Source organism: Chamaea fasciata, unplaced genomic scaffold, assembly GCF_029207755.1.
Source record: "Chamaea fasciata isolate MVZ Bird 193981 ecotype frontalis unplaced genomic scaffold, bChaFas1.0.hap1 SCAF_6, whole genome shotgun sequence".
Taxonomy (NCBI): domain Eukaryota; kingdom Metazoa; phylum Chordata; class Aves; order Passeriformes; family Sylviidae; genus Chamaea; species Chamaea fasciata.
Genome location: NW_027094091.1, coordinates 59,243,453 through 59,268,197, shown reverse-complemented (window position 1 = coordinate 59,268,197; position 24,745 = coordinate 59,243,453). Strand labels below are relative to the sequence as shown.

The 24,745-nt window shown below is 41.0% G+C and overlaps 1 protein-coding gene across 3 annotated transcripts in view; it reads right to left on the bottom strand.

Moving 5' to 3' along the window:
• NR3C2 (nuclear receptor subfamily 3 group C member 2) overlaps positions 1–24,745 on the bottom strand; it is a 190,069-nt gene that overhangs the window by 25,490 nt on the left and 139,834 nt on the right. For all 3 annotated transcript variants that reach the window (XM_066186504.1, XM_066186505.1, XM_066186503.1), the window contains 3 exons: positions 23,922–24,038; positions 5,897–6,235; positions 5,344–5,488 (listed from right to left, as the gene is read on the bottom strand). In XM_066186504.1, coding sequence (XP_066042601.1) covers positions 5,344–5,488; positions 5,897–6,235; positions 23,922–24,038 — 601 coding nt within the window. The remainder of the gene's footprint in view (positions 1–5,343; positions 5,489–5,896; positions 6,236–23,921; positions 24,039–24,745) is intronic.

Sequence of the window (24,745 nt, the reverse complement as noted above, 5' to 3'; positions counted from 1 at the left end):
CAAAGGAGCAAGAAAACACACAGCACATTAGTCATGCAGTGCATTTGCAAAATACTGTTGAAATATTGATGCTGTACCTAAACGCACTAAAGAGTCTCTACACAGTGTCTCAGCATCACTGAACTCTCCCAGTATCCCACATCACTGCTATTTTACAGCCAGGTAAGGCTGGAGTGGTAAATGAGGCAATTTGGGTAGATTTGCTAAAAATGGGAAATGATTTTGAAATCTTCAGTCTTTTCAGAGGTCCCTGCAGAAATCGACAGAGAGACCATGTTAAACCTAAAAGCAAAAAATAAATCAAGACTTGTGGGGGAATTCCAGGGCTGGGCCATCCCTCTGGGGCTTTTATGCTAGCACAAGCCATTATATAGAGGAGGAGCATGCCTTGAGTTTTAATATCCATCATCAGTACCATCAGCTGTGGTTTTGCCTTAAGGAGAAATAAGAAGCCACGATGCATCTTCCTTTAGGGGAAGGTATGGACAAGCAGTGCAGCTTGCCATGAGGGATGCAGTTTCTGGCTTCCAGCTGGGAGGAGGAGATGTGCTGGGAGCAGGAGCCATGGCCCCAAAGGCAGCCCATGTCCCACCGCTCCCACTGGTTTCCCACGTTGTGCGAGTGAGGATCCCTGCCATTCCGTGCCTTGGCTCCTGCTGGGTTTCTGTTGGCAGTGCTGCACTTGTAAATGCTTTTTATTCCTTCCTGAGCCTCTGAAAGGTTGCCAGCCAATGCCCTGACTTAATGGATGGGTGGAAGCAGATACCTGGGATGTTGTCACCAGTAGCCGGCGGGACAGCAACTGCCTGAGCCCGTTAAAACCTGAGCAAAAAAGGAGCATCCCTTGCCTTTCTCTGGAATTTGGGCATCTGACTTCTGCACTGCAAAGACAGAAACTCCTGCTTTTGAAAGGCTGGGCCCATTTCTTGCAGACATGAACTGTCACACCACCTCTTCTCAAAAATATTGAGGACTTTTCCCTCAAAAGGGCACAGCCAGGGAAAGAGTCATTTTAGCCATTAGTTCTATGATTAATTCATCCAGTAAGGGAAAGAGCAGTGGAAGTTGCAACTAACTGCCCTACCTTCCCGAAGCATGTCTTAGAAATCCTGTTTAAGGCTGCTCCCTGTAATAAAGAGTATTTTGTAGACCTTCAGCCAGAATCCCTGAAAATCAGCTGAGTTTGTACAGACCTTGCTTTGTTCTTGCACCCATTCCAGCAAGCACTGCTTTGTCTTCTGCTTTCAATTGTGTATGATTTTACCCATTTAATGCTCTGGACTTAGATTATCCACACATGTGCCTGCCTCAGGTTGAATTAGATTAGAAAATTTTAGCTAAAGTCTTTGGTTAAATCTTGAAGAGAAATTTTCTCCCTCCCTTGAGTTAAATAGACTGTTTTGGTTTTTTTCTTGCAGGATTTCTGTTATTTTTGCAGTAGGAACCTGGAAAGTCTCAGAGCTTAGGGTTTGAATCAGGGACAGTCTTTTGCCACGTCTTAAGAAAATCTTTCCCATTAATATCTCTGTTCTCCAAAATCCCTAGATCCATTCAAGGTAAGGCTTCCTCAATGACAACAAATGAAAAAAAAAACCTCCAAGAGTCTCTCACTGCATAATCCTTACATCTTATCCAACCTGATCAAAGTAGGCATGTAGGAAAAATATTAGGGGATAGCATAACTCAAGGGTTTTGTTAAGGATACAATCTTCAAAGAATGAACCCACAGGGCTTAAACTACGATTTCGCAGACCACCTTAATTTTGGAATTTTGCAACTTCTTGAATTTGAGTTTGCACAGCCTACAAATATAACTACAACACCTTTTGAATGTTATCCCATATGCAGCAGTCATTCTTTAAGTGTATTTACCCTCAACTGGAATTACGTGGTGTCATTTGTATAAGTCTTCTAAAGATTTACAGTGGATTAAAATTAGTGCTGTATCTACAGAATATTAGTTTTGATCACAGCTACTACGTTTCAAAAGAAGTGGATTAAGAAACTATACATGCCATAACTTACACAAACACAACATAAAACACTCTCTTTTATGCCTCTTTTCAGGCTGCTTTTTAGAAATTTCTGTCACAGGCTGAGCAGCCATTTTCTTATCCCTTACTTTAAATCTCAGTGTTCAGTTCAGCCCAATTAAATCAATGTAATATATGCCCGAACCATAAAGAAAAACAGTACACTTAATTAGATAGGTAGCATGACTAAATGAAGGCAGACAAATACTTCCAGTCTTCCACAAGCCTAACAGGAAATCAAACCACATATAAGTAGGGAGGCATTTTGCACTGTATTTATACAATCAAAGTTCCATTTAACAGCTATTAACAACACGGATCCTCATTTGTTATTGGCCTTGTTTACAGGCCTTCAGAACAAGAAAGAAAACAAGATCATATATCATGGCCCTCCAGAAACATTACGACTTCCTTTTATTCACAGTAGTTAAGAGTAAACGGAAAATTCATTTAATGTAAAACAAAGCCACATAATTCCACGAATGCCAACCTTTACTTTCACTCATTTTTAACTGTTCATTGAAGAAAATGCTGAACCCTCTGGGGCACCAAGAGCTTGGTCAAGGGCATTTCTTATTTTTTCTTGTATAGAAACAGGAAATGACCTCTCCAGACACAATGAAGAAATTAAGAAATATGAAGAAATACCAAAAAAATCTTGGCCAGGTGATAACAGAAATGTAACTCTCTCAAACCAGTAAAAGGAAAGGCATTGTAAAGCACCCCCTTTCATTCTGCATCAATTAATAAATGCCCTAAAATGCCAAGGGCAGTAAAACACTCAAAGTTTCACCAAGTAAACCTCAGGGAGGTCTAATAAACCCTGTGGCACAGAAACAAAGGCCAGTGCTTATAATTACACAGCACATTTTCAAGTTCATGGTACTCAAAAAGTAAAGGTAAGACCAGCCTTCAGCAGTTTCAGAGCAAAGCTCCAAAGCACTTCATGAACAGAAATATGCACTGTATTTTGTATTATGGGAATGGTTTCTACACTGAACTGTACTGGCCAGCTTGTACAGTTCTAGTAAATAATCTCTGGCCTTACCTCAAAATTGGGAAAAGCACTGCATTTCTTAACTTAGAAGTACAAAACAGTAGCTTGGGAGGGATCTCCTGAGGTCTCAAGTCCAGCCCCCTATTCCCTGCAGAGCTAATTTTGACATTGGAGCAGGCTGTTTGGGGCTTTGCCCAGTGAAGGCTTGGACATCATCTGGGACCAAGACTCCAAGGTCCCCCTGGGCACCTGCTTGGCTGATTCACCATCTCGTTCAGAAATGTCTTCTCTTGCTGCCCAGGAGGCAGCATGTTGTTGCTCCAAACCTGGGATCACAAACTCTCCTTCCTGCCCCGAGCACCTCCACGAAGAGCCGGATTGCATCTCTTCTACAACTCATTAGGAAGCTGAAGGGTGCAATCGAATCCGCACTGCTCCATCAGGTCCCTCACTGTCCCAGTCAGCCCTGACCACCTTGGCCAGCCTCCACTGGCTCTCTGCAGTTTCTCAACAACTTTACTTTGGCAGAGAACCCTAAACTCGGACTCCAAATGCGGTCTCAACCACCATCCTGAGTGGCAATGCAAGAAACTGGGAACAAATGCCTGCCGTGATGCCCAGTGAGTGAGAAATACAAAGAAAACCCTTCCCCTTCCAGAGATGTGCCCATTACTGTTTCAGACTGAACACCAAACGTCCTACCTCCAAGGAAATTTCTTGCCCTGATTACTTCAAAAGGCCCTGTCCCCCTCTCACATCTCCTGGAAATTTTCTTTCCTCTATTTATAAGCAATCGCCTTCTCTCGGCAATGAGGATATTGCCAAATACACAGGAGACCAGACCACTATCTTAATTACATATCTGGTTTGGGATGTTTTAATTTTGCACTCCTTTTTCCAACTGAATCCCCACCTCAACTTTAGTATAATTCTACTGGCGCCTATCTTCAAGGTTTGCAGAACAAAACTCACGATCTCAAATTCTCGAAGTTGCTTCTAGCTGCAGTACAGCAAGAGCAAGCAATGCACACACTTTCATTTGCAAGCAGGATTGATTTCTCTGTCCAATAAATTCTGACCCCCTGACTGACTTTCTTAAGATGAGGGAAAGCTGCTGTCGTGTTTGAACTTTCAGTCTACATTCCCCCAGGAGAACTAAACTCTTCAAAGTTCACTTTTTCACTTAGCTCTAGTTACAGATACCTTTTTTTTTTTTTTCCTGTGACAATTCTCTAATGTTCAAGTCATAATGGAGGTGCTTTCAACAAGGAAAATGGCTGACACTACATTTTCAGCCACATGAAGTAAATCACCAGTTCTTCCTCTTAAAAAAAAAACCCAAACCAAACAATCCTCATTTGATATTGCTCACTGCTTTGGGACCCATCTCATATTCATTTATTATTTAAGGATTCCTAAATCAAAGACAGACTATGAAGATGGACAGCAACAAAGCATCTTTTCCAAGAAAGAGATTTCAGAATGCAGCAGGAGATTAAGTGATAAGTTACTTTTTTGTTAATTCTTTGCCTGTTTTTTTCCCCCTCAAGTGCACCCACATCCTATTGATTATGTCTCCTTTTTACCTCTGGAAAAAAACCCCAACCTTCTGGGATAAGCAAATGATGCAAGCCCCATTTGACTGCCTGTGCCATTCACTTAAGATATTTGACTTTACTGTCTTGTAATAAACACTAGGAGAACGGAACAGAAATTAAATTATAGTCATCAAAAGCAGAGCACTAAACACATACAAACAAAAAATATGAAGGAACACATACTCAGACTGAATGGTTGATCCTTCTTTTTGTCTGAATGCATCATAAAAGAAGTTATGTTTCATTACTGAAAAAACATTTTGGCTTCTTTCACGGTCGCAAAGAAGGGTAATTAAGACTGTCAAGAAAACACATTGAACAGCTGTATATTGTTAACAAAAGCACCATTATATGACTGCTCTGAAAAACCCCAGTAATTTAAACATTCACATTTCCTAGAAGCTGGATACTTTTCCGAGCTCCAGCAGATACCAAAAAATGTTCTTTTCTATAAATTGTGGTTGTGTATCAGTCACATTTCCAAGCAGTGGGATGGTCCCAGTTAGAACACATCCCCATACATAAGGAGAAGTAGACAGCAGTAATCAAATCTTTGGCAATTGAAATGTGAGCCACTGAAAAAAACTGAACCTTCAGCTGCTTTTTAAGCCAGAATTAGCTGAAATTTTCTTAGACTGCAAGTATGCCCGAAAAACCAAATAAAGACAGCAATCCTTCCAGCCTGCACTGAAAAGGGCCATTAAGGAATACTTACTCATCGAAGATCAGGTCTGGAGCAAAATAGAGGAACTGGCTGTTTGTATGTTTGTACGACCTCCAACTCAAGGCAAACGATGACAGACACATCCATGAATACTGAATTAAAGTAATTTGGTCCTCGAGAGGCAAGTTTCTAAATCCTAGAGATCAAACCAGAAAATACCCATGAACTACAAGGGCTGGTCAAACCATCACCAAACACATTTGCTTACTACTTTTCCAGTATTCACAAACAAGAGCAACACTCCCACTTCGGAAAAAGTAAAACCGTAATTTTTCATTCCAGTGGCAAAACTATACTTTCTTCTTAAGAGCCTACTACTGAAAATGAAAGCTTTTAAGATATCAATCACAGACACATGAAGCAAACATTACATAAAATAAGGAAAAAACCCAACTATCTTTTCTCAGAGGTTCATCTCACACGCCCCAATCGTCAGTTTTCCCAACACAGTCCATGGATTAAAGATGCAATTTGTCAAGCAAACAGTTCTCTGAGCTAAAAGAAACAGTGAAGTGACATCTCAGCAGGTGACTCACGGCCCTACCTGGAAGTATCTTTGCCCACTTCACCACCTGAATCATCTGCTTGCCAGCCAGGCGGTTTAAGGTGGAGAGCAGGTACTCCGCTGTGTCCGGCTTCGAGCTGTCATATCCTGCGTACACGATCTCCGGCTCAATGCTTTCAAGGATCTTCACAGGAGAGGGAGTAAGTGCTGGTGAGATAGCGGACATGTGGGGGACAAGTGCAGTGTTGACAGAGGGCTCGGTCACGGGCGCGATGTACGTCGTCCCTTCCTCGGGGCTCTGCGGGGGTGGCTGCTGCCGCTGCTGAGGCTGCTCCTCGTGCATCCCTTTCAATTTCCCCAACTTTTTGGACTTCCGGGCTGTGGAGATGAGCAACGTGAGAACCAGGTCAGTACAGAAAGCCAGCAAAACCCTGGGCTTTATACAGGAAATGAAAGCTGAAATATAATCTCAAAGTTCTTAAGTGAAACAGGCACAGGACCCTAAAAAATACCTCACTGCCTGCAACATCATCACTCTGGAAAAAGGACCAAAAGACACCTCTAAGCTCATTTTCACTGCTTTACTGGATGTTTTATACATGACAGAATGCCCAGTATCTGCCTCCATGCAGACATGCATAAAACATCCTAGTTACTGTGGTCGGTGCCAACTGAACATTGCAGAACAGTAATCACTCTTCGCCTACAACACTGCAATTCATGTTCTCCATTGCACTGGTCATCAAAAGAAATCTGCACAATATCAGCAGACCCAGAGCCCTCCTAAGCTTTTGCCTCAACTTGAAACGTAGTCAATCCATTTTGAACAGCCCAAGTCAGTCAAGCCCCCTTGCTTTTGCTGCTTTGATATGTCCATAACAGCTTTACCCCTTTCTCTCGAGTAGTTCTGAAGTAATGCTTAAATATTTATCCACTTAAAGAAGAAAGACTGAACCTCATGTAACACCTTTCTCACTGCTATCTACATGTCTCTGATGATTTGCCTTCCCTTTTCTTTTAATTTCCCTTTTTTTCTCTTTAATTCTACCTGCCCTACTTTTTTTTACCGAGTACTGTTAGAAGCCAGCAACACTATGGTGCTTCGACTCCTTGAAGAGAGGCCAGCCATTTCCTGTGGGTTGCATTCCCAACTTTGCCAGAGCGTGAAGAAAGGATTGGAATTAAAAATCAAGACAATTCTGTAAAAAAATCACACATGAAGAACCAAACCAAAAGCCCATCATCACCTTTTTTGCAATAGGGAAACAACAACAAAAACAACTTACTCATCAACTTACTCATGTTGTTTTGTTGTAACAACAACAAAAAATCTTTAAAATCAATAAATAATGAGCTACATTTAAGTGTTTGCAGATCTTTCAGAGTAACGTCCCTCAGAAAAAGTCTTTCTTATCTATTTGGACACAGCTAAAACCCTTGTCTGGACTTTTATCTTCCCGTCTCTTGATTCTTACAACCTTCCTTTTATTGTCATCAGTAAATACAAGCCTATCTCACTCCAGCTTGGAATACTATTGCAAATAGCTCCTTCCTAGTCCATATCCTTCCCAAAGTTTACATCTCCTAAAGTTTTTTCCCCATCATCCATTCCCCTCCCCTATCTTTCTTTAAATATAATCCCTTTTCTGCAGTTCCAGGATCCTTTCTGGACAACTTCCACCTCTCCAAAATGTTCACCTCCACTCCGGCTCAGCATGCCATACCACTGCCTCCTGGGATGCTTTCAAAACTTGTTCCTGCTCCTTTTATTTACGGTGCAGGAAACTCACCAACGAGACCCACACAACCACCTCATCACTCTTCTACAAACCAATGTTTTAAGAAACCTCCCTCAACAGCAGAGCTGCTGCTGTCCTCAGACCCTTTCTGGTGACAGCAGCCATTAATGTTTCACTGTTTCCTTGACACTGGGGCTGCCTGCCCAGAGCCAGTGGCTGGGAATGAGCGAGGCAGGATACAGACACCCAGGGTCCAGGACAATGCACGCCCAAGTGCAACAATAGCCTGTTGTTTTCAACATTTCCTTGCTGGGCCAGTACCTTGAACTCAGAGACGGTTCATCCCAAGATTCAACGGAAAAAATTAATTATTGGGGCAAACACAAGGCACTGCTACAGAAAACAGTGATGTTACTACTCATCCACAAGATCTTGAAGGTGCCCAAAGAGATGCTCCTTGACTATGGTGTTCAAAAGATAAAAATAAAATTCATTGGTACTGCAGCACGTCCTGCACAGAGCAGGGAGTCCAAAATCCCAACATCAGTTTGTAGTAATTTCCATCACACCATATTGGATCTTGCTGGCTGATCTCAGCATCAACAACCCTCAGGTAGCCTACAGAGAATTCAGAGATCTTTAACTTTTATCACTTTCCCTTCTAAGAGTGGGAGGAAATTAGGTGAAGGAAATTAATTTCATTGATTCACCAACAGCATGTATGTCTGTTTTTAAGAATTCTTTATTTCCTCCATGCCTACAGACATATAGACCAGGTGAGGAAAGTTGAATTTTTTAATAAAAAGATTGAATATGCAAATAAAAATGTACTGCTCCTAATAAAAATTAAAGTTCTTTCGTTCAGCTAACCACATCCACTTTAAAACCTCCTAATTATCAAAAGCATTAGCACAGGTTACATAGGAATAGCTGTCCATTTGAAGTTAGAAGGAAGAGGTGAGACAAATATCTGTCAGCAAAGGTTTCACTGCAGCTTATTCTGTCTCAAGACACGGGAATTGTGAGAATATCCTTCTGAAAAGTCCACTCAAATCCTATTTCTTACTTTTCTATTATGAAATTCTTAAAAAAGCTTACTCAAAAAACGAAACACAACCAGAGGTTTTTTTCTTATCTTCTGGTGCATCCAAGTTACATGGATGCAACATCCATTCTTCAAGATGTCATTTTCAACCCTAGTACCCAAAAATCCATTTTACAAAGCAGCAGCTGATCATTTTGTTAAACAAGCATTTTCCTCACTCTGCAAAATAAAACTGAGGGAGTCATAGGCAAAGCAGACAACCCTGGAAAGTTCAGTCCTGAAAAGGAAATGAAAATGCAGTGGTTCCCCATGCGCTGCAGTTGCACCTCCATGAGGATGTCCTGGTGAACGCTAAATATAGTTTGCATTTATCTTTGAAAGGCGAAACTGGACTTACAGATTTTTCAACAAAATAAATCCCAAAAGCAAAGCAACGATGAGCAAGCTCAGCTGAATGTCTGATGAAGTGTTAAGAGAGCCATTGGACACTGAAAACAGAGTTTAAAAATAAGCCTGAAGGACTGGAGAGAGATTAGTATTTGCTGCTATTATTCATTAAGTTTATCAGGCACTATTTTTTTTTTCTGTTATCAAAACTGGACTAAAAATAAAGAACTCTACACGTTTTTCATATTTGCAGAGGCAAAAACTTGCATTTGCACCATAACTACACCAGAATAAAAAAAATGTTGGTTTACCAACTCCATCAAGTATCTTGCAGCACAGATAACTGATCACACACTTAATACATAAGTCTGTATGTTTCATTCCCCAAGAGATCTTTATTAAAAGAAAAAAAAAAAAGAAATCACATTCTTCTACGTATAAAACTGGCATAAAAATGTGTTTTAGTTTCATTTTCTTCCATTATAATGCCTTTAAAATGAAGCTGAGAAAAAACATTACTGCTTGACAGTCATGTTTACAGTGAAGAAAACTGTATTTTTCATTTGGCTCCATGCCAGTGCTGTAGCTCAACTGGTTTGGTAACTCCCACAGAAACCAACAAGTAAAGATTAAATACAAACTGAGCAGTACATACTCCGAGTAGCTCTTTAAAAGCTGTTTTTCACGTTTGCTCTCTCACTCCAGTACCAACTACAAAACGACTGAAACGGAGAGTAAAAGCCATGCTCATCAGGATTACTCCTTGAAAATGCTCAAGAAATCCCTGGCTGTCCACACTGACCAGGGGATGGAGCAAGCATGGGGCACTTCAGGAGTGAGGACAAGAGTTTTATCCAAATAAATGGCTGTGTAGCAGTAGTGAGTGCAGGACTTCTTGCCCTCCTGTTCAGTGTTACTGCAGCCAGAATATTATAATTTTCCTACTTTTCAATCACCTGAGACAGAGTAGTAGGTAAAGAAAAACAAACAACAGAGAAAGACACCACAGGTATACCCGAGGTTAAAATCTCAAATATCTGTCATGACTTTCGTTGAGTATTTAAGGTGGTCCTTATGCTCCAATTAAGGGGAAAAAAAAAAAAAAAAGTGAAACATTTGAAAAGTCACAAACTCATATTTTAAAAGGGCACTTCCAACAGCCATTCTCTTTAGCTCTAACAATAAATAGTGGAACAAATAAGATACAAATCAGTTGGACAACTGGTTCTTTAGTATTGACTCCTCACATAGAAGTCTCCTGTCCAGAAGCTGAAACTGGGATTCTTCCACCTCGGGATGGAAGTTTTTGTGCCATCTGTAAAATGCTGAATAGGTTTCTAGTCATCTCTGCAACAGGGAATGCTACACTAGGTCCGATAACAGGACACTCATCTGGATGTGGCCCTATTGTAAAGTGGCTTTGGAATACAAATTAACATGAACATCAGCTACAAATTATGGCATCCCTCATTTTTAAGGGTAAAGTTTGAGGGTTTAGGGTAGCCACAAGATAGGCAAACTACCATACTCTCTTTTTAAAAATACCATAGTAAATTTATACATGCTATACAAGTTGGTTGTATATATATAATATATTCCCTTTGTGCCCAGGGAACATACACAAATTAAGTTTTCCCAATCACTATTTTTCATGAGCTCAAAATTAGTAATTTTCATCGCATTACTGTAAAAAAAATGGGATCCAGAGATGTCAAAGAACAAAATGTTTTTAATAGTAGGTAAACTCCATAAATATTATGATTTAATTCAGCAGATTTCTAAGATAGTAGCTTGTTTGTAGAATTGTACTGGTGCTCAAGTTTAGAAGATGAACAATGTAACATGCTTTGCAGATTCATGCAAGCTTCCAGTGCTCTGAAGGTAAAAAAGTAAGAAAAATGTGAAGTTTAGAAAATTAGCTGTAGTTTCTATGTAGGGTGAATCACAAGACTTCCAATGACAATGCCCTAGAACCTAAATTTATTTATTTTAAAGACGATATTTAGAGCTTGCCTTGATGTCCATCAGAAAATCATTTATTGTTTGTATCCCTAAAGTCACGATTCAGATGACTAAGATCTTTATTTAATCATATCTATAAAGCTCTGCCAGAGCCAGGACAAAGCTGATCCTGACCTAACAGGTCTTTATTATATTCAGTGCATATTTGAATCCATGGGGGATAGCAACAGCACATTATAAGAATGTATGTTACCTCCAGTGTAGAGCAGAGAATTTTAGTGGAGGGAGAGGGGAAACCAGAACGGACACAGCAGAGGACACAAAAGTGGTGGAAGTTTAAAAAAGACGTAAAGGAGAAGAGGAAGCAACAGTTGGAGTAAATACACAAAACATAAAAGACAAGGGGTGTGTGGGGGGTGCAAATCACTCTATGCACTTCAAATGAGGTATAATTTGGGATCATTTCTAAGCACGTGCTGTGCCACTAGTGGTCTAGGCAGCCTGAGGGTAGACAATATGTTGCAAAACAAACCCACTGTGGCCACCTCTAACTGTGCTGGCTCTGCACCCACACCAGTGAACACCTGCATTTCAAACACTTGGGCTCCTCCATCCAGGTCCAGTGCCCAAGCTCCACACCTGGGCTACAACCACCGCCTCCATCCCAGCCTCCACAGCTGCCAGCTTTCTCCCTTCTACCCCATGCCAAATGCTTGAGGGTTTCCCTACACACCCTGCCACTGCCTCTGCTCTCAAAAAACAACCTCCAGGACCTTGCTGCACCACAGTTACCAAAAGTGCCAATTCTCCCCTCCAGGCAGCTCTGACTCAAGGCAGGTTCTTCTCTGAGCCCTGACTCAGTGCCTCCACCTTTGTACAGATAAATGCTCCATCAAAATGCCACTTTTCCCTCCTCTGAATCTTTTCATCATGTTTGCCTGGTGACTTTGCTTCACTTACTTCAATGAGCTGACATCTGTTCTCATTAGCTATTTTACTGCTACCACAAATAGTGTTTTCCCTTCCCCCAAATCTGTTGTCTCTTGACATGAAAATTTTGAGCTATCTTGGTACAGACGTTTTTTCACTTAGTTGTCTAGCACAATGGGAATGAGATTTTGCTGAGAAATTTCTAGACAATATTACAGACTTCATACTTACACACATACATATGCCTGGGAATGCATGGAATAAAGTGAAAGGCAGTAAGGCAAACAAGATCTTACAGCATTATCCCATTTTCCCTACAAAGTGCACTCAGGTACACTTCTTTTCTTCCAGAAACACAGAAGGAACAACCAAGACAGGTTGTTCCTTCAACAACCTAAATCTTCCATAAAACCTATCGTCCAGTTTGGGAAGCAAACCACTGATTTTCAGGTAGCTCCAGAAGAGGAAGAACCTCTAAATGTGACTCCAAGTGTTAGAATCATAGAATACCCTCAGCTGGATGGATCCACAAGGATCCAAGAGTCCAAATCTTGTTGTGCCTTGTGTGAGAGGAAGGATCAGGTACAAATCTGGGAGGAACACAGGCAAGCAGATGAGTCACTGCTTTAACTGGAGAGACCAAGGGGAGGAAGCGAACCAAAAGCAACTACTGAAGCAGGGACAACTTGTACAGGGACTTAAAAGGAGAGCACAAAATTACTTTATCATGTAAGACAAACGGCCAAAAGGACTTGACTCTCGCACAGCAGAGGCCTTTCAAGGGTGATTTCTGCAGTGGTGTTTGGGACATGCTGAAGAGACCCAGTAGTCTGTCTAAACATGCAAAGAAAGGAAGACTGCAGCTGGTGAGGAAGAAGACAAAGGTCCTGGCTTCACACGGCAAAATAAATTTTAAAATCTGTTTCTCACAGCTGTGACCCAGAGGAGAAAGTGATAGAAAATGCTACCACTTGCTGTTGAGCCTGAGGAATCAGTAGTCTAATTAACAAAATGAAGAAAATTTACTAATTTCTTATCCTCCACTGGCAGAAGGAAGTTTTTCTGGGCAATAAGCTTCAATCCAATGATTGAATTCAGTAGAATGAAATGGAAGGCATAACTCAAACAATGACATAGTTTGGTATAGTTTACTAATTATTAAGTAACACTTTAATCTGACATGACTGCACAGCTTAAAGACAAGCAGTAAACGTGCATCTAGTTTGATCTATTCAAATACCACATTTTATTTGCTTTTGGTCAGACCCTGCAAAGAACCAGGACATCCATAAGTGCAATCTTTATTCCTGATTTACATTGGGATACCAAAAAGGGAGGTACAGCACAGATGGAAGAAGGAGCTTCTGATGCACATTTTAATAGTAATTGCATACTATTTTCATTATGTTCACCTAGATGTATTTTGGTTCTTTATTCTAGTTGTATTTAAACTCCTAATAAAACAGACTGCAACTAGGTAAATATTACTTTGGTTGCTTATAGAACAACCTCGCAAGTGTTCGCATTTTGCTTTGTTTGGAACAGATTCTAATATATGATGCAGTGCAATGCTGCTGGAGCACAGGCCTGTAAAGCACAGAAACAATATATCTGAAGCAGTTTATCCTATTGCCTTGAGCAGGATCAACTGTACTTTGCCCAACTCAGTACATTATTAATCTCCAATAAAGGGAATTCCACAATATCCCACAGCTTCCTCCAACATCTAACCGCTCAGTGTTCTCCCAACATCTCCAATGTTGCATCATTTTTGTCTGCAGTAAAGTTGATTTCTCTCCATCATTCTCCCACTGGCCATAAAGAACAACTTATCATTCCTGTCCTCTTTTACACCACTTTTTGAATTGAAAGACTGGTATCATGACCTTGTTAAAGTCTCTCCCTTCTACACTAACATGAAATGAGTTTCTTTGACTCTTTGTTTCTTTTCTCTTTTCCTAAGCATCTTATTATCCTTGTTCTTCCCTGGACAGTCTCTAATCTGTGTACACCTTTCTTCAGGCACCTGATATGAAATTTCAGAAAAGAAAAATTCTGTTTAGACCTTAAAGGAACTATTCTAAATTTAAAGACCTGATGTGAAAAAACAGAGTGGGTTATCAAGGGACCTGTAGATACGTTCACACTGGAAAAGTCCCATAAGAGATGGGAGACATCCTTCACTTCACAAAGATACCACAGGTGCTGCAGTCCCACCAACTAGCACAAGGACATATGCGACAATTTTGCAAGGCTGCCCTAGCCCCACCACCCTGCCCAGAAGTGCTGAAACCAGACACAATCATCAGGCCCACACTTGCCAGCTCAGACAAGAAACAGAGGATTTCTTGGCATCACATAAGACTTGCCTGTTTTTGCAACAATTTCACCTCGCTGACTCTAAGTTTAACTCAGGATCATCACACAACCGTGCTTCTTTCTTCCCTGCCATCCCTCAGCAGCTGCACTCAGATATCCCATTTCTCCATGCCTCAACTTGCGCTTCTCAACATCCCAGTCTGTACCAAAAATGCCATCATGCTGGTTTCCAACACTGGAACTCTGAAGATGCTTTTGAGTTCTGGTCCAAATCTGTAGATCTACATATTTACTCTCTACTTTGTTATACATGTAATCATTACAATCACTACTAGACCCTCAAGCAGGACTCTACTCCAGATGTCCTTTCAGTATAACAAGAAACCACTCTGGAAGAACACTATTTTGAGTAATTACATGCCCACTTAATGAGAAATCTTATTTTCATGAAAACTACACATTTTCTTCTAGTTACACGCTTACGGCTCGAGACACTGAGCAGTGAAATGCAAACACCTGCAGGGAGGTGGCACCTCACACCAGCACTTGCACACAAAAGTTGTCTCAAAAACCTTCAGTTAAAAGCCCAGATCAAATCTTGCGCATTTTGAGGTCTGACCCAAGGATGTGGCTCAGGTTACCCACCTGTCTAGCATGTGGGACAGTGATGAGCACAGCAATTAAGAAGGAAAGGCACCGGGGAGTTTGGGTAAAAGACAGAGGAATTAATCCCTTTTTAAAGTTGTGTTTCAGGCTAAGCATTCATGAAGAGACAGCGGACAAAAGTGACAAAAGAAAGCTGAGATCCAAAGTGCATTTTACAGGAATATTTAGGTTGTCAGGGAAAATGTCTAACACATTTGCTTGTTTCTCAGCAATCCTCAAAGTGATAATTAAATGAAAAATAACAGTTTCACAGGGGTACTCCTCCCTGTGTGGGAACAACTTTCACCAAATGCCAATTAGTGGTTTCCTGTTAAAATCAAATCAAGCTGGTTTTGATAAAGCTTTTTAATGAGAAATGGCTAAAGTATGAAAATTTCTCCCCACATATATTTCATATTAAATCCCAAAATCACATAACACAATCTCGCATCTAAATTTTTTGGTATATAGAACTCTCTCTTGTACTCCTTCATTAATTTCAAAAGAAACGTATTTAGTAAATATTTAAATCATCCAATAAACAAAGCCTTAAAAAAAAGCTTACTAAAGAAAATTACAATGTTGATGAAAGCCAATCTTAATCAGTCCTTTTCAGATGCTCCCAAAACTCGTTTTTTACTGATTATTTATTCATTCTTCGAGCATATGGCAAATTCAATAATTTTTGAGCTAAGAGTTGTCTACTAAATGCATCAGTGGCTTTGATTATTCTATTTGACATCAAATACAGACAAGCAGTAAAATATCAACAACAAATGCAAAGATGTGATCACCTACAACTCCAAGATACCTGTTGGAATGAAACACCAGCAGCTTGAAATGTGAGCGTTGGTAATAATTTTATTAAAAAAAAAAAAAAAAAAAAGGTTAAAGAAACTTTGGAGAACAGATTTTGAATGTACCAGACTGACTACTCTTGGCTATGGTGGCTGGTTTCTGCCTTATGCCAAGCGACAACGCTCCTCCCAAGGCACCCATTCCCATCCAACCTTCTGCAGGCACTCCTCATCCAAGTCTCTCTTGCTTTTATTTGGGTTGATACCCAGTGTTCCATATCTTTTACACAATTTATGTGCCCTCCATCCTGACCACAACATGATAAAACCCTGACAGACAGTCACCATGTCTAAAACTTCACATTTAAATTGGAGACACAGGTTCTCAACAAGCATTTCAGAGTCCTTCAAAACCAAACTGTGCCACAGCACCTCTCATTCCACATCTTAAGTGCCCAGACTTCCACTCGGCGCTAAAGAGTGTTTCAGTTTTGTTCTTGCTAGAACTAAGCTTTGTAAGTGCTGCCCTTCCCTCTGTGGTCTTTCTGGGTATGTCATTACCCCATTCCCACTTGACTGTTTTCCCTCAAACAACAAAAATTTTGAGAACGTTTGTCTCCTCATCTGTACGACTTCCATATCCCCAGTTTTTATCAACTCAGATTTCTGTTGAATGACCTTACTCCTAACACACTGAATGCTGCTGGGCTGTCCCTCATCTTCTAGAAATAATCTACCCCACTTCCCAGAACAGCAACGCCACCTGTGAAATACAAGCTGGCTGTTTATCTTCTGCAGTCTTCTCGGCCATCTTTTTAACCACCTAATTCATGATTAGTCATTAAAAAAGAAAAGATAATATAGCCCTGGTAATCTCAATAAATCACCCTGAACATTAGAGAAAACACTGTACATGTAATATTAACCATTTTTCTGGCAAATCTCTACCATTACCCATTTGTATGACCTGGGAAAGCTGATGGCAGAGAACCACAAAAGCACACAAATCACCAGCCCCAGTGTGCAGGAAGGTGTGTACTGGGTGGTTTAGAAACACTCCACTCAATGCCTACACCTTGCCTCCCTCTCTGTTAAACACCAACTCCTCGCTGCTGTGTATTTCCAAGGCTTAAGATGTGGGGTATCGTAGAATTCCCTTTAAATGCGCTCAGCGTTCCCTTCATAACCTGCTGGGAAACGTTCTTTTGACTGCCACTGGACTCCAAGGGCTGCTTTTTCAACCAGGTATGCTTGCCACACCTCACACTTATTTTAGCAAAACACAGGTACTAAAAATAGAAAGCCATGCACTTGGAAATTGATTGGGGGGGGGGGGAGGGAACCAGGAAACAAAATCCAAAACAAAACCCACAATTCAGCATTGTGAGTCCACCCTACTTTGGCCAAGGTTGTTGCAAGCATGGCAAGTTAAATCTTCATGCCCTGTTATTCAGGTGGAAACTCTCTGAAGCTACAGCTCGGTGAAAAGGACAAGTTCCTCCTGCTCCTACAGCTTCTCTCAGTGATGGGGAAGTGAGTAATGGAAACACGTCATCACAGACCACAGGGGCAGGTTTCAGAAGGGCTCTGGTGACAACCAGCAGCTCTGGAAAAAAGAGGAACAGGAGACACAAGCAGGTTTTCACAGCAGAAACTATGTTTTTACTGTGAGGAAGAGTAAAAAGGATATGGACTTACAGCACTGTGGAAGGAAGCTGTAATAATAATATCACTGTGGAAGTGATAATTTGGTGATACAGGAAAAAACAAAGCATCACCAAGAGCTGCTGAAAAGCTTCCCCTCAGAAAACTGTGATCACCCTCCTTGTGTTTTGAACCAAAGCAAGGCACCATGTACAGAATACGAAGCTCTGGGGAAAGAGCAGCCTCTGAGCCTGCACAGGGAGTGCAGCACAGCCAAAATCAGACAGCTCCCCAAAAGCCTGAGTGCACAGCACCACTTCAGGACACAGGGCAGGATGGGACACACACTCCCAGCAGCAGCACAGCAGGGATGCAGCTGCTCCGCAAGGCTGGCAACCAAGGGTGCTGTGCCTTGAATGGTATGGTGGAGAGTCCAGAAGACAAAACGGGAAGTCTGGAGTTCAGCAGCCTCACGCCAAAAGCCTGAAAGGCTGTTCCTGGAGGAAAGACAAATGTTGCTGGCAGCTGGGTGCCTGCAGAAGGGAGAGCTGGAACCAGGAAAATGTGAAAAAACAAAGCATGAACCCAATTAGGAGTTTGATCAGGGACTGCTGGATAGGCGTTGTGGGCTCTTGGACCACTGCAGTGTGTCTTCTCCAGCTGCCTTCACACTCGGAATAAAATCATCAGCAAAATTCCAAGTACGAGGACACACTTTCAATATTGCTTTTAATTGATGCCCAAGAGATTACTCTGACATTACCAGTCCTCTTCAGAACTCTGCATTTTTAATCATCATTCACAAGTAATTTCTTAATAGTTATTGCATGTGACTGTTTGCATAGTTATTTACTATATTCAAGGATCGCAGAACCATTTAGGTTGGAAAAGACCTTTAAAATTATTGAGTCCAACACTGCCAAGTCCACCACTAAACTATGTCTCTAAGCAGTACATCTACCTGGTTTCTGAAGGAAAACATCCTTCCCTGGGTAGCCTCTTCCAGTGCTTGACAGCCCTTTCAGTGGGGAAACTTTTTCTAACATCCAACCTAAACATTCCATTCATGAGGATGATTCAAGTTGGAAAGTTAGAGGGTCACACCAAGAGCAGGGCAAGGGCACTACACATGGAGTAAGATGGACACAAAAGCAGGAAAAGTTAATTGCTGAACAAATTGGCTCCTACAACATCTTCAACAGCAACAGGCAAATTATCTATTACTTATTAATATCTCTTAGTTAAATATTATTTATTTGTTACTTGCTTATCACTTGAATAGTATTGTTTATTACTTAAAGGTTTTTTCCAACCTGCTGGTGTTTGTGAAAGTCTGTTGAAAGAACTGATAAAAACCCAGCTGACTGTACAAGCTAAAAAAATATTGACTGTATTCCCTCAGAAGAAAATGCTATATAATAAATGCAAATAAAAATGCATTAAAGTTAATGGCATTTCAAAATACTTTGCAGTTAAAGTTTAAATGAAAAATAAAATTTAACCATATGTATACTTCAAATTGCTTGCGCCTTACACAAAGGGGTTTCTTTTCCTTTAAAATGTATGAAATCTTGGTTAGTAGAAAATTTCAAAGAAGAATAAGAGGATACACTTTTGCTGTATTTACATTTTCCCTAAGTTTTTAGATTTTCTTCTCTTTCTTTTTTTCTCAGAAAGATAGGAACAATGATAATATAAACCACATAAGCTCCAGTAACTGAAAGTAATAGTGCAATTTAAAACCCTACTAGTATGAGTTCTTAAATGGAAAACAGAAAGCCGGGCAAAAAAGGTGAAGTACTATATCTTATTACTGGTTATCTTAATTAACCTCTTTTTCAGATTATTGAAATATTTCAATGTATAAAAAATAAGGGTATCTGCCAGTGAAGCCTACAGATCACACCCAGCAACTTGTGCACCAAGTGTCTTACATATGTAAATGTATGCAGACCCAAGACTCGGATTTCACAGGCAGCCTCTGCAGACAGAATGATGAACTGTGTAATTTGCAAGGTGAAATCTATTTTATGTCCCTTCCAGACCCAAAGGGTCCTTGGGCAAGCTGCTCCTCACTGCTGTGGGAGACCAATGCCGGGAAGTCTCGGCAGCGTTTCACAGGGGAGCTGAGGCAGGGAAGGATCCCAGCCCTGCATGGAACTCATCTTTCCACACATTTTTATCCCCTCTGCACATCCCATGGCAGAAGAGGGACCTTCCCTGAACACGCAGAATGGGGAGGGATGCCTGCTCACTAGGTCACATGCAAGGTGTGAGGACCACCCCGCCCAGCCCAGGAAAGCAGGGTGGTGGCCACCTCAAGTGACACCATATAAAACATTCCCATTCTCCAGGCTTTGGCACACGGGAGTGACACCAGGAGGCTCTGTGCCACCCTGGTGGCAATGCAGGGCACATCCCAGGGGCTGCTGCCTTATGGGATGCAGCTGGTGGTGGCCTGAGAGCCCATGCCAAGGTGTGGGACTGGGGGTCTCGCTGTAACACCCTCAATGCCACCACGGGGACAGACACAACTGAGGAACAGCAGCATGAGTGGGAGCCAAAAAACGCCTCGTGTGGAAGCAAGAGCCTCGCCAAACCCAATCACAGCGCCTGCTGGAAGATACTTCCCAAATCCGTGAAGTCATTCTGGTCCGTAATTAACTGAAAATTAATTACGCAACCTTGAAAAGAGCATAAACCAAAAATGGGCCAGCATACCTTCAGTAGTGCTGCTGCTCACTCTGAATCTCTTCCAACAATTAAGCCTAGCATATGCCACTGGAGTTAAAAAAAAAAAAAAAAAAAAAAAAAGGATAACAAAACAACAAACAAAATACGATTCCCAAAAAAGTTTTGGAGTCCTACTTGCCAAAGGGGATATAGCTGTCTGCAGAGCACGCACATACCTTCTAGAAACGAGAAGGAGGATTTAATGTGATACCTGGCAACTTCAGCTTTGCAGAAATTACAGAATTTGCAGATGCTTCTTATAAAATCAAAACAAAAATTGAGACAATAACATAATTAGGTAAATCATTTGCTGACTTGATGAATAATTTTCCAAAGATTATTAAAGGATGTAAGAGCTTAGAAAATGCTCCAATTTTTCAGCAAACAAAATGAGGAGGTAAACAATAAAACTGCCAAATTGTTTTGGCTGAGCTTTCACGAAAAGGTGTATTTTGTATCACTGAATTACGCATTTTTTTTTACAAGGTGTCTAATCATGGCATGCTGCCACCAGTCAAAATAATATTCTTTTTTAATTTAGAAAAAAAAAATTAGCATGCTGGAAAGTAGAAGTTGCCATCAAAACAAAACTGAAAGACTGACACAGTACAAAAGCACTCTATTTTACTATTTAAAAAATATTGAGTAAGAATATTACCCAAAGAGAAAAAGAAAAAACCCTGAGAAAAAAGATCAATAGATTTATCAGAGATTGTGCAAAAACGTGGTGAAGGAAACATGGAACGCTATTTCTGACTTCCAGTTTTCCATTATGGAGATTAGTATCTTCAGTAAGAGCAGGAAGACAACCTCAAAGTGTCAAATTACAAAATTTGCTTCATAACCCCCCTGTTTCAGTAAGTGGGAGGAGTTGGGTGGGGGCAGCCTGGGTCCTTCACTGCCATCTGTACATGGAGAGGGCGGCAAAGGAGACTCAAGCTCCTTTCCAGCCATGGGAGACAGGATCTTGTTCCCTAATGCAACATTTCTTCTAGATCAACTGGAGGTTTGGTGTTTGTTTTTTTTGTCTGTTTTTGTTTTGTTTTGTTTTCTTTTCTTTTTCTTTAGAAGAGGGGATAAAACATAGTGCAAGTGCAAAATAAATGCCCCTGGTTTCAGCAATTTACAGACATTCCAGCCCTGAGCTATGCTGGTGACCATTCTGCATATCATCTTACTCTATTTCTCATTAACCAAGCACATCAGCACCTCTGATACAATTTGGGATTTGTTTTTACATTTGCTTTTCTTTGGAGGGTGAGAGCTGAGCTTGGCCCTACTCCACCAGGAGCACAGCACAGTGCAGTGTGTCACAACTACAGAGAGCACTCTGCTGCAAAGACAACTTTAAATGAAATTGCATTTATAAATTCATTTCTCTCCAGCTCATTACTGATCACACTACCTAATAAAATACTTGCCCATTTTGCCTGTAAGTCCAAGCTAGAAACAGTTAAAAGCTCATTTTTACTGGAGTAATATTTATGCTTGGCAAAACCAGGCTGACCACATGAAACTACAATCCGCAATGTATCTTTGTATTATGACCTCACTCATTCTCTTCAAGCTAAATATATATATATATATATATATATATATATATATATATATATATATATATACATATAATGATATTTAGTACCAAACCTTGGCATTTTACATGAAAATCAGAGTTTTCAAATATGAATTAATATCTCTTTTTGTCATTTCCACCTTCATTTTTGGTCATGATCTCCAACATGTCAGAAATGCCCTGCCACAGCACACAGAAGCTCCCAAAAATGAAATACTGTGTCGCTCATCCGTAGATGCCCAATGCAGAGCTCACCACTGGAGACAGATGGCCTAAGCAGAGAAAAATCCTTAAGTTCCCAGCATTTCCTGCCAGAGCTGGGCTGGTTCAAAGGCTGGAAGGTCCATCAGCATGATTTGGGAGCCTTTGGAACTCTCTAAACAGTAATGCTGCCTCTGGGCTGCAGGTGCTTTACCTCCCTCTGGCAACCCTCTCCTCTCCCTCCAGCCTGCCCTTTCCCTCTTTGACTAAGCAGAAAGCACTGCAGTGCATGGAAATGCAGAACTGTTCCCCTGCCGTCTCGTTCATGGCGGTGATGGAAAGACCTCCTTCATCACATTTTGGTTCCTTTACATGGCATAAAGGGATCAAATTGGGAGTGAGAATTTCACCTGAAGGTTCTCTCTGTGATGAAAATCACAGGTCACAAACAATGATATCCAGCAGTTTACCAAACTCCAACAAAAGAGAAGATTTTTTTCAATGCCTTCCTTATTTACAGCATTCCTGTCAGTATTTAAAAAAGAAGCAAACACCTCTAGCAAAGTTTCGCTCCTGCCTTGCTTTTCTGCATAGAACATCATGTGAACACATCCTTTGGAACCCACCTGGACATCATAGGGATGAACTCATGGCATTGCAGATGAAGTGTCCCCTGCTGCTGTTTCCTAAGGCTCTCAAGCCCTGGGTTTTGCTGGAGCTCCACTGGCACTGCATGGGGCACATCCAGAGGGGATGCCTTACACCAGCTGCTGGCAGGATGCAGCAACATTCCCAGCACTCCAGAGAGCTGACCTTCCTGTTCCACAACCATTTTCAGCACCGGTTTTATGGGATGAAGGAGCTGCTCCCATGGAGCTCCAGTTTCATTAAACAAAGGAATTCTGTTTCCCTGGCTAGGTTGAACAGCACGCATCAAAACCAAGGGAAAGCTGTCCCCTTACCAGCATGCCACAATCTGGCCCTGTTTTCCCTTGGGAAAAGGAAATAAGGGGCCTGGGGCACAATGCAGTATCTCCAAATTGGGAAATGGGTTGAAAGAGAGCCTAACAGGTCTACGGTCTCTGAAAAAGTAAGGTGTGGCTTCTTTGACTATTGCTGCCAGGAGACAAGGCAGAAAAAAGAAGTCTGGGATGTAGAAAAAGGCAGCAGGCAGGAACCAGGATTTTACACATAACCTATGAAAGACAAAGCAGCTCAATCTGTAGAACTAAACTCAGCTGCCAGGAGAATAGGTCCAGGAGGACAAAAAGTGAATTTTGAGATAGGGAGGAATTAATGTGACCATGTTGTAATTTTCTGCAGAGTGAAAACAATCTTAGGGGAAGGGTAACTCTCTGCATCAGGGGAAGGACCTGCAGCAGTATCCAAACCCCTGTTCACAGACAACATCATAAACACAGGAGTGGTGGGAAAAATAGCATTTGCTCAGATGAAGGTTTGAGACAGGAAATCCACTGAAGCACAGCCAGAAACACATAGCCATTACCAAAGAAGAATTAGAAAAACAGGAAAAAAAAAAACCTTTTATAAATTTTGTTATCTTACTGTCTTCAGTGTGCTTTTGATAATTAGTAAGGAAACATTTTTCCTTGTTGTTGTTGGTATATGAACAATGCAGTAACATCATCAAAATTATTGCACATCCTTACAGTCACAGAAAAAAATCAATAAAAATGCTGAATAAGCACGAAAGAAGTTGAGAGGTTTCACTATGTGCAAATTTGCTTTCCTGATGGTGTAACATGTTTTTCAGTATTCAAGAGAATGCTCACCAAAAAGAAAACAGCCCCATGCAATAGTTGAAACTTCAACATTTTTAGCTTATGGTGTTCTACTAAAATTACTGTCATCATAAAACACCCACTTTTCTTTTTTCTGTGCCATAAAATCCGCACCTCCAAACCCCAATTTAGAATGACAATAGAGTTTATCAGCTATTAAGCACTGCAGGATAATCCCACCTTAAAACTTCTGAGATGATGCAGCTGCAGAACTATAAAAAGGCTGCACATTTCCAATGTTTTCACCTAATCAAATTAAGAGACCAAACTATTAATATTCTGCTTACCTCCTAAATTCATTCCAGCTTGCAGACATTTCTGTAATCGACAGGCTGGGCAGTTCTTCCTCCGAATCTTATCAATTATACAGTCGTTCCTTCCCGCACACAGGTAATTGTGCTGGCCTGAATGAACCAAAAATAAAATGCATTATTAAAGTCTGTATTTACATAATTCCAATTTGTCCTTCTCTGCTGTTTTGCACTCATTTTGAGATTCTTATTAATGAAGACATTTCAAATTTCATTCTTTACCCTTTCCAAATGATCTTGGTGAGTTGTCACGGGCCTTTATTATGAGCATCTCTTCTTTTTAATTTGGGAAGGAGTTTTGGTGTCACTCTCAAGAGAGATCTCATTCCTTTTTTTTTTTTTTCCTAAACAGGACTGGAATTTTTCTTCTAATAAAACCCAAACAATTGGTTTGAGTTTATTCAGATCTTCTCAGGTGTGCTGTATCACAGAATAGTCTGACAGCTCTAAGTTTGGGTACATTCTCATGCTCAAGAAGCTCAGGATAAAAAGCAGAAATACACAGCAGAGGTTAACTTTCCCCATGTACTCCACTCTCCTCAACCAGTTCAACCAGGCTTAAACCACAACTGTATTATTTCATTTCTGTAAAGCCCCACAGGAGCACTCCTGAAGAGACAGCAGGTATTTAATGCAGAAGGGAGCTACAGGGCAACCAGGGAAGCAGGCTGAGTGAGAGCTTGGAGACTCAAAAGGCATTTTGCTCCATGGGAGGAACACAGGTGGAGCAAACCAATGCAGTATCTCAGGCAAGGGCACTACCACATGACCTTTCAAAGCCTGGGGCTTGAATTTGAAGT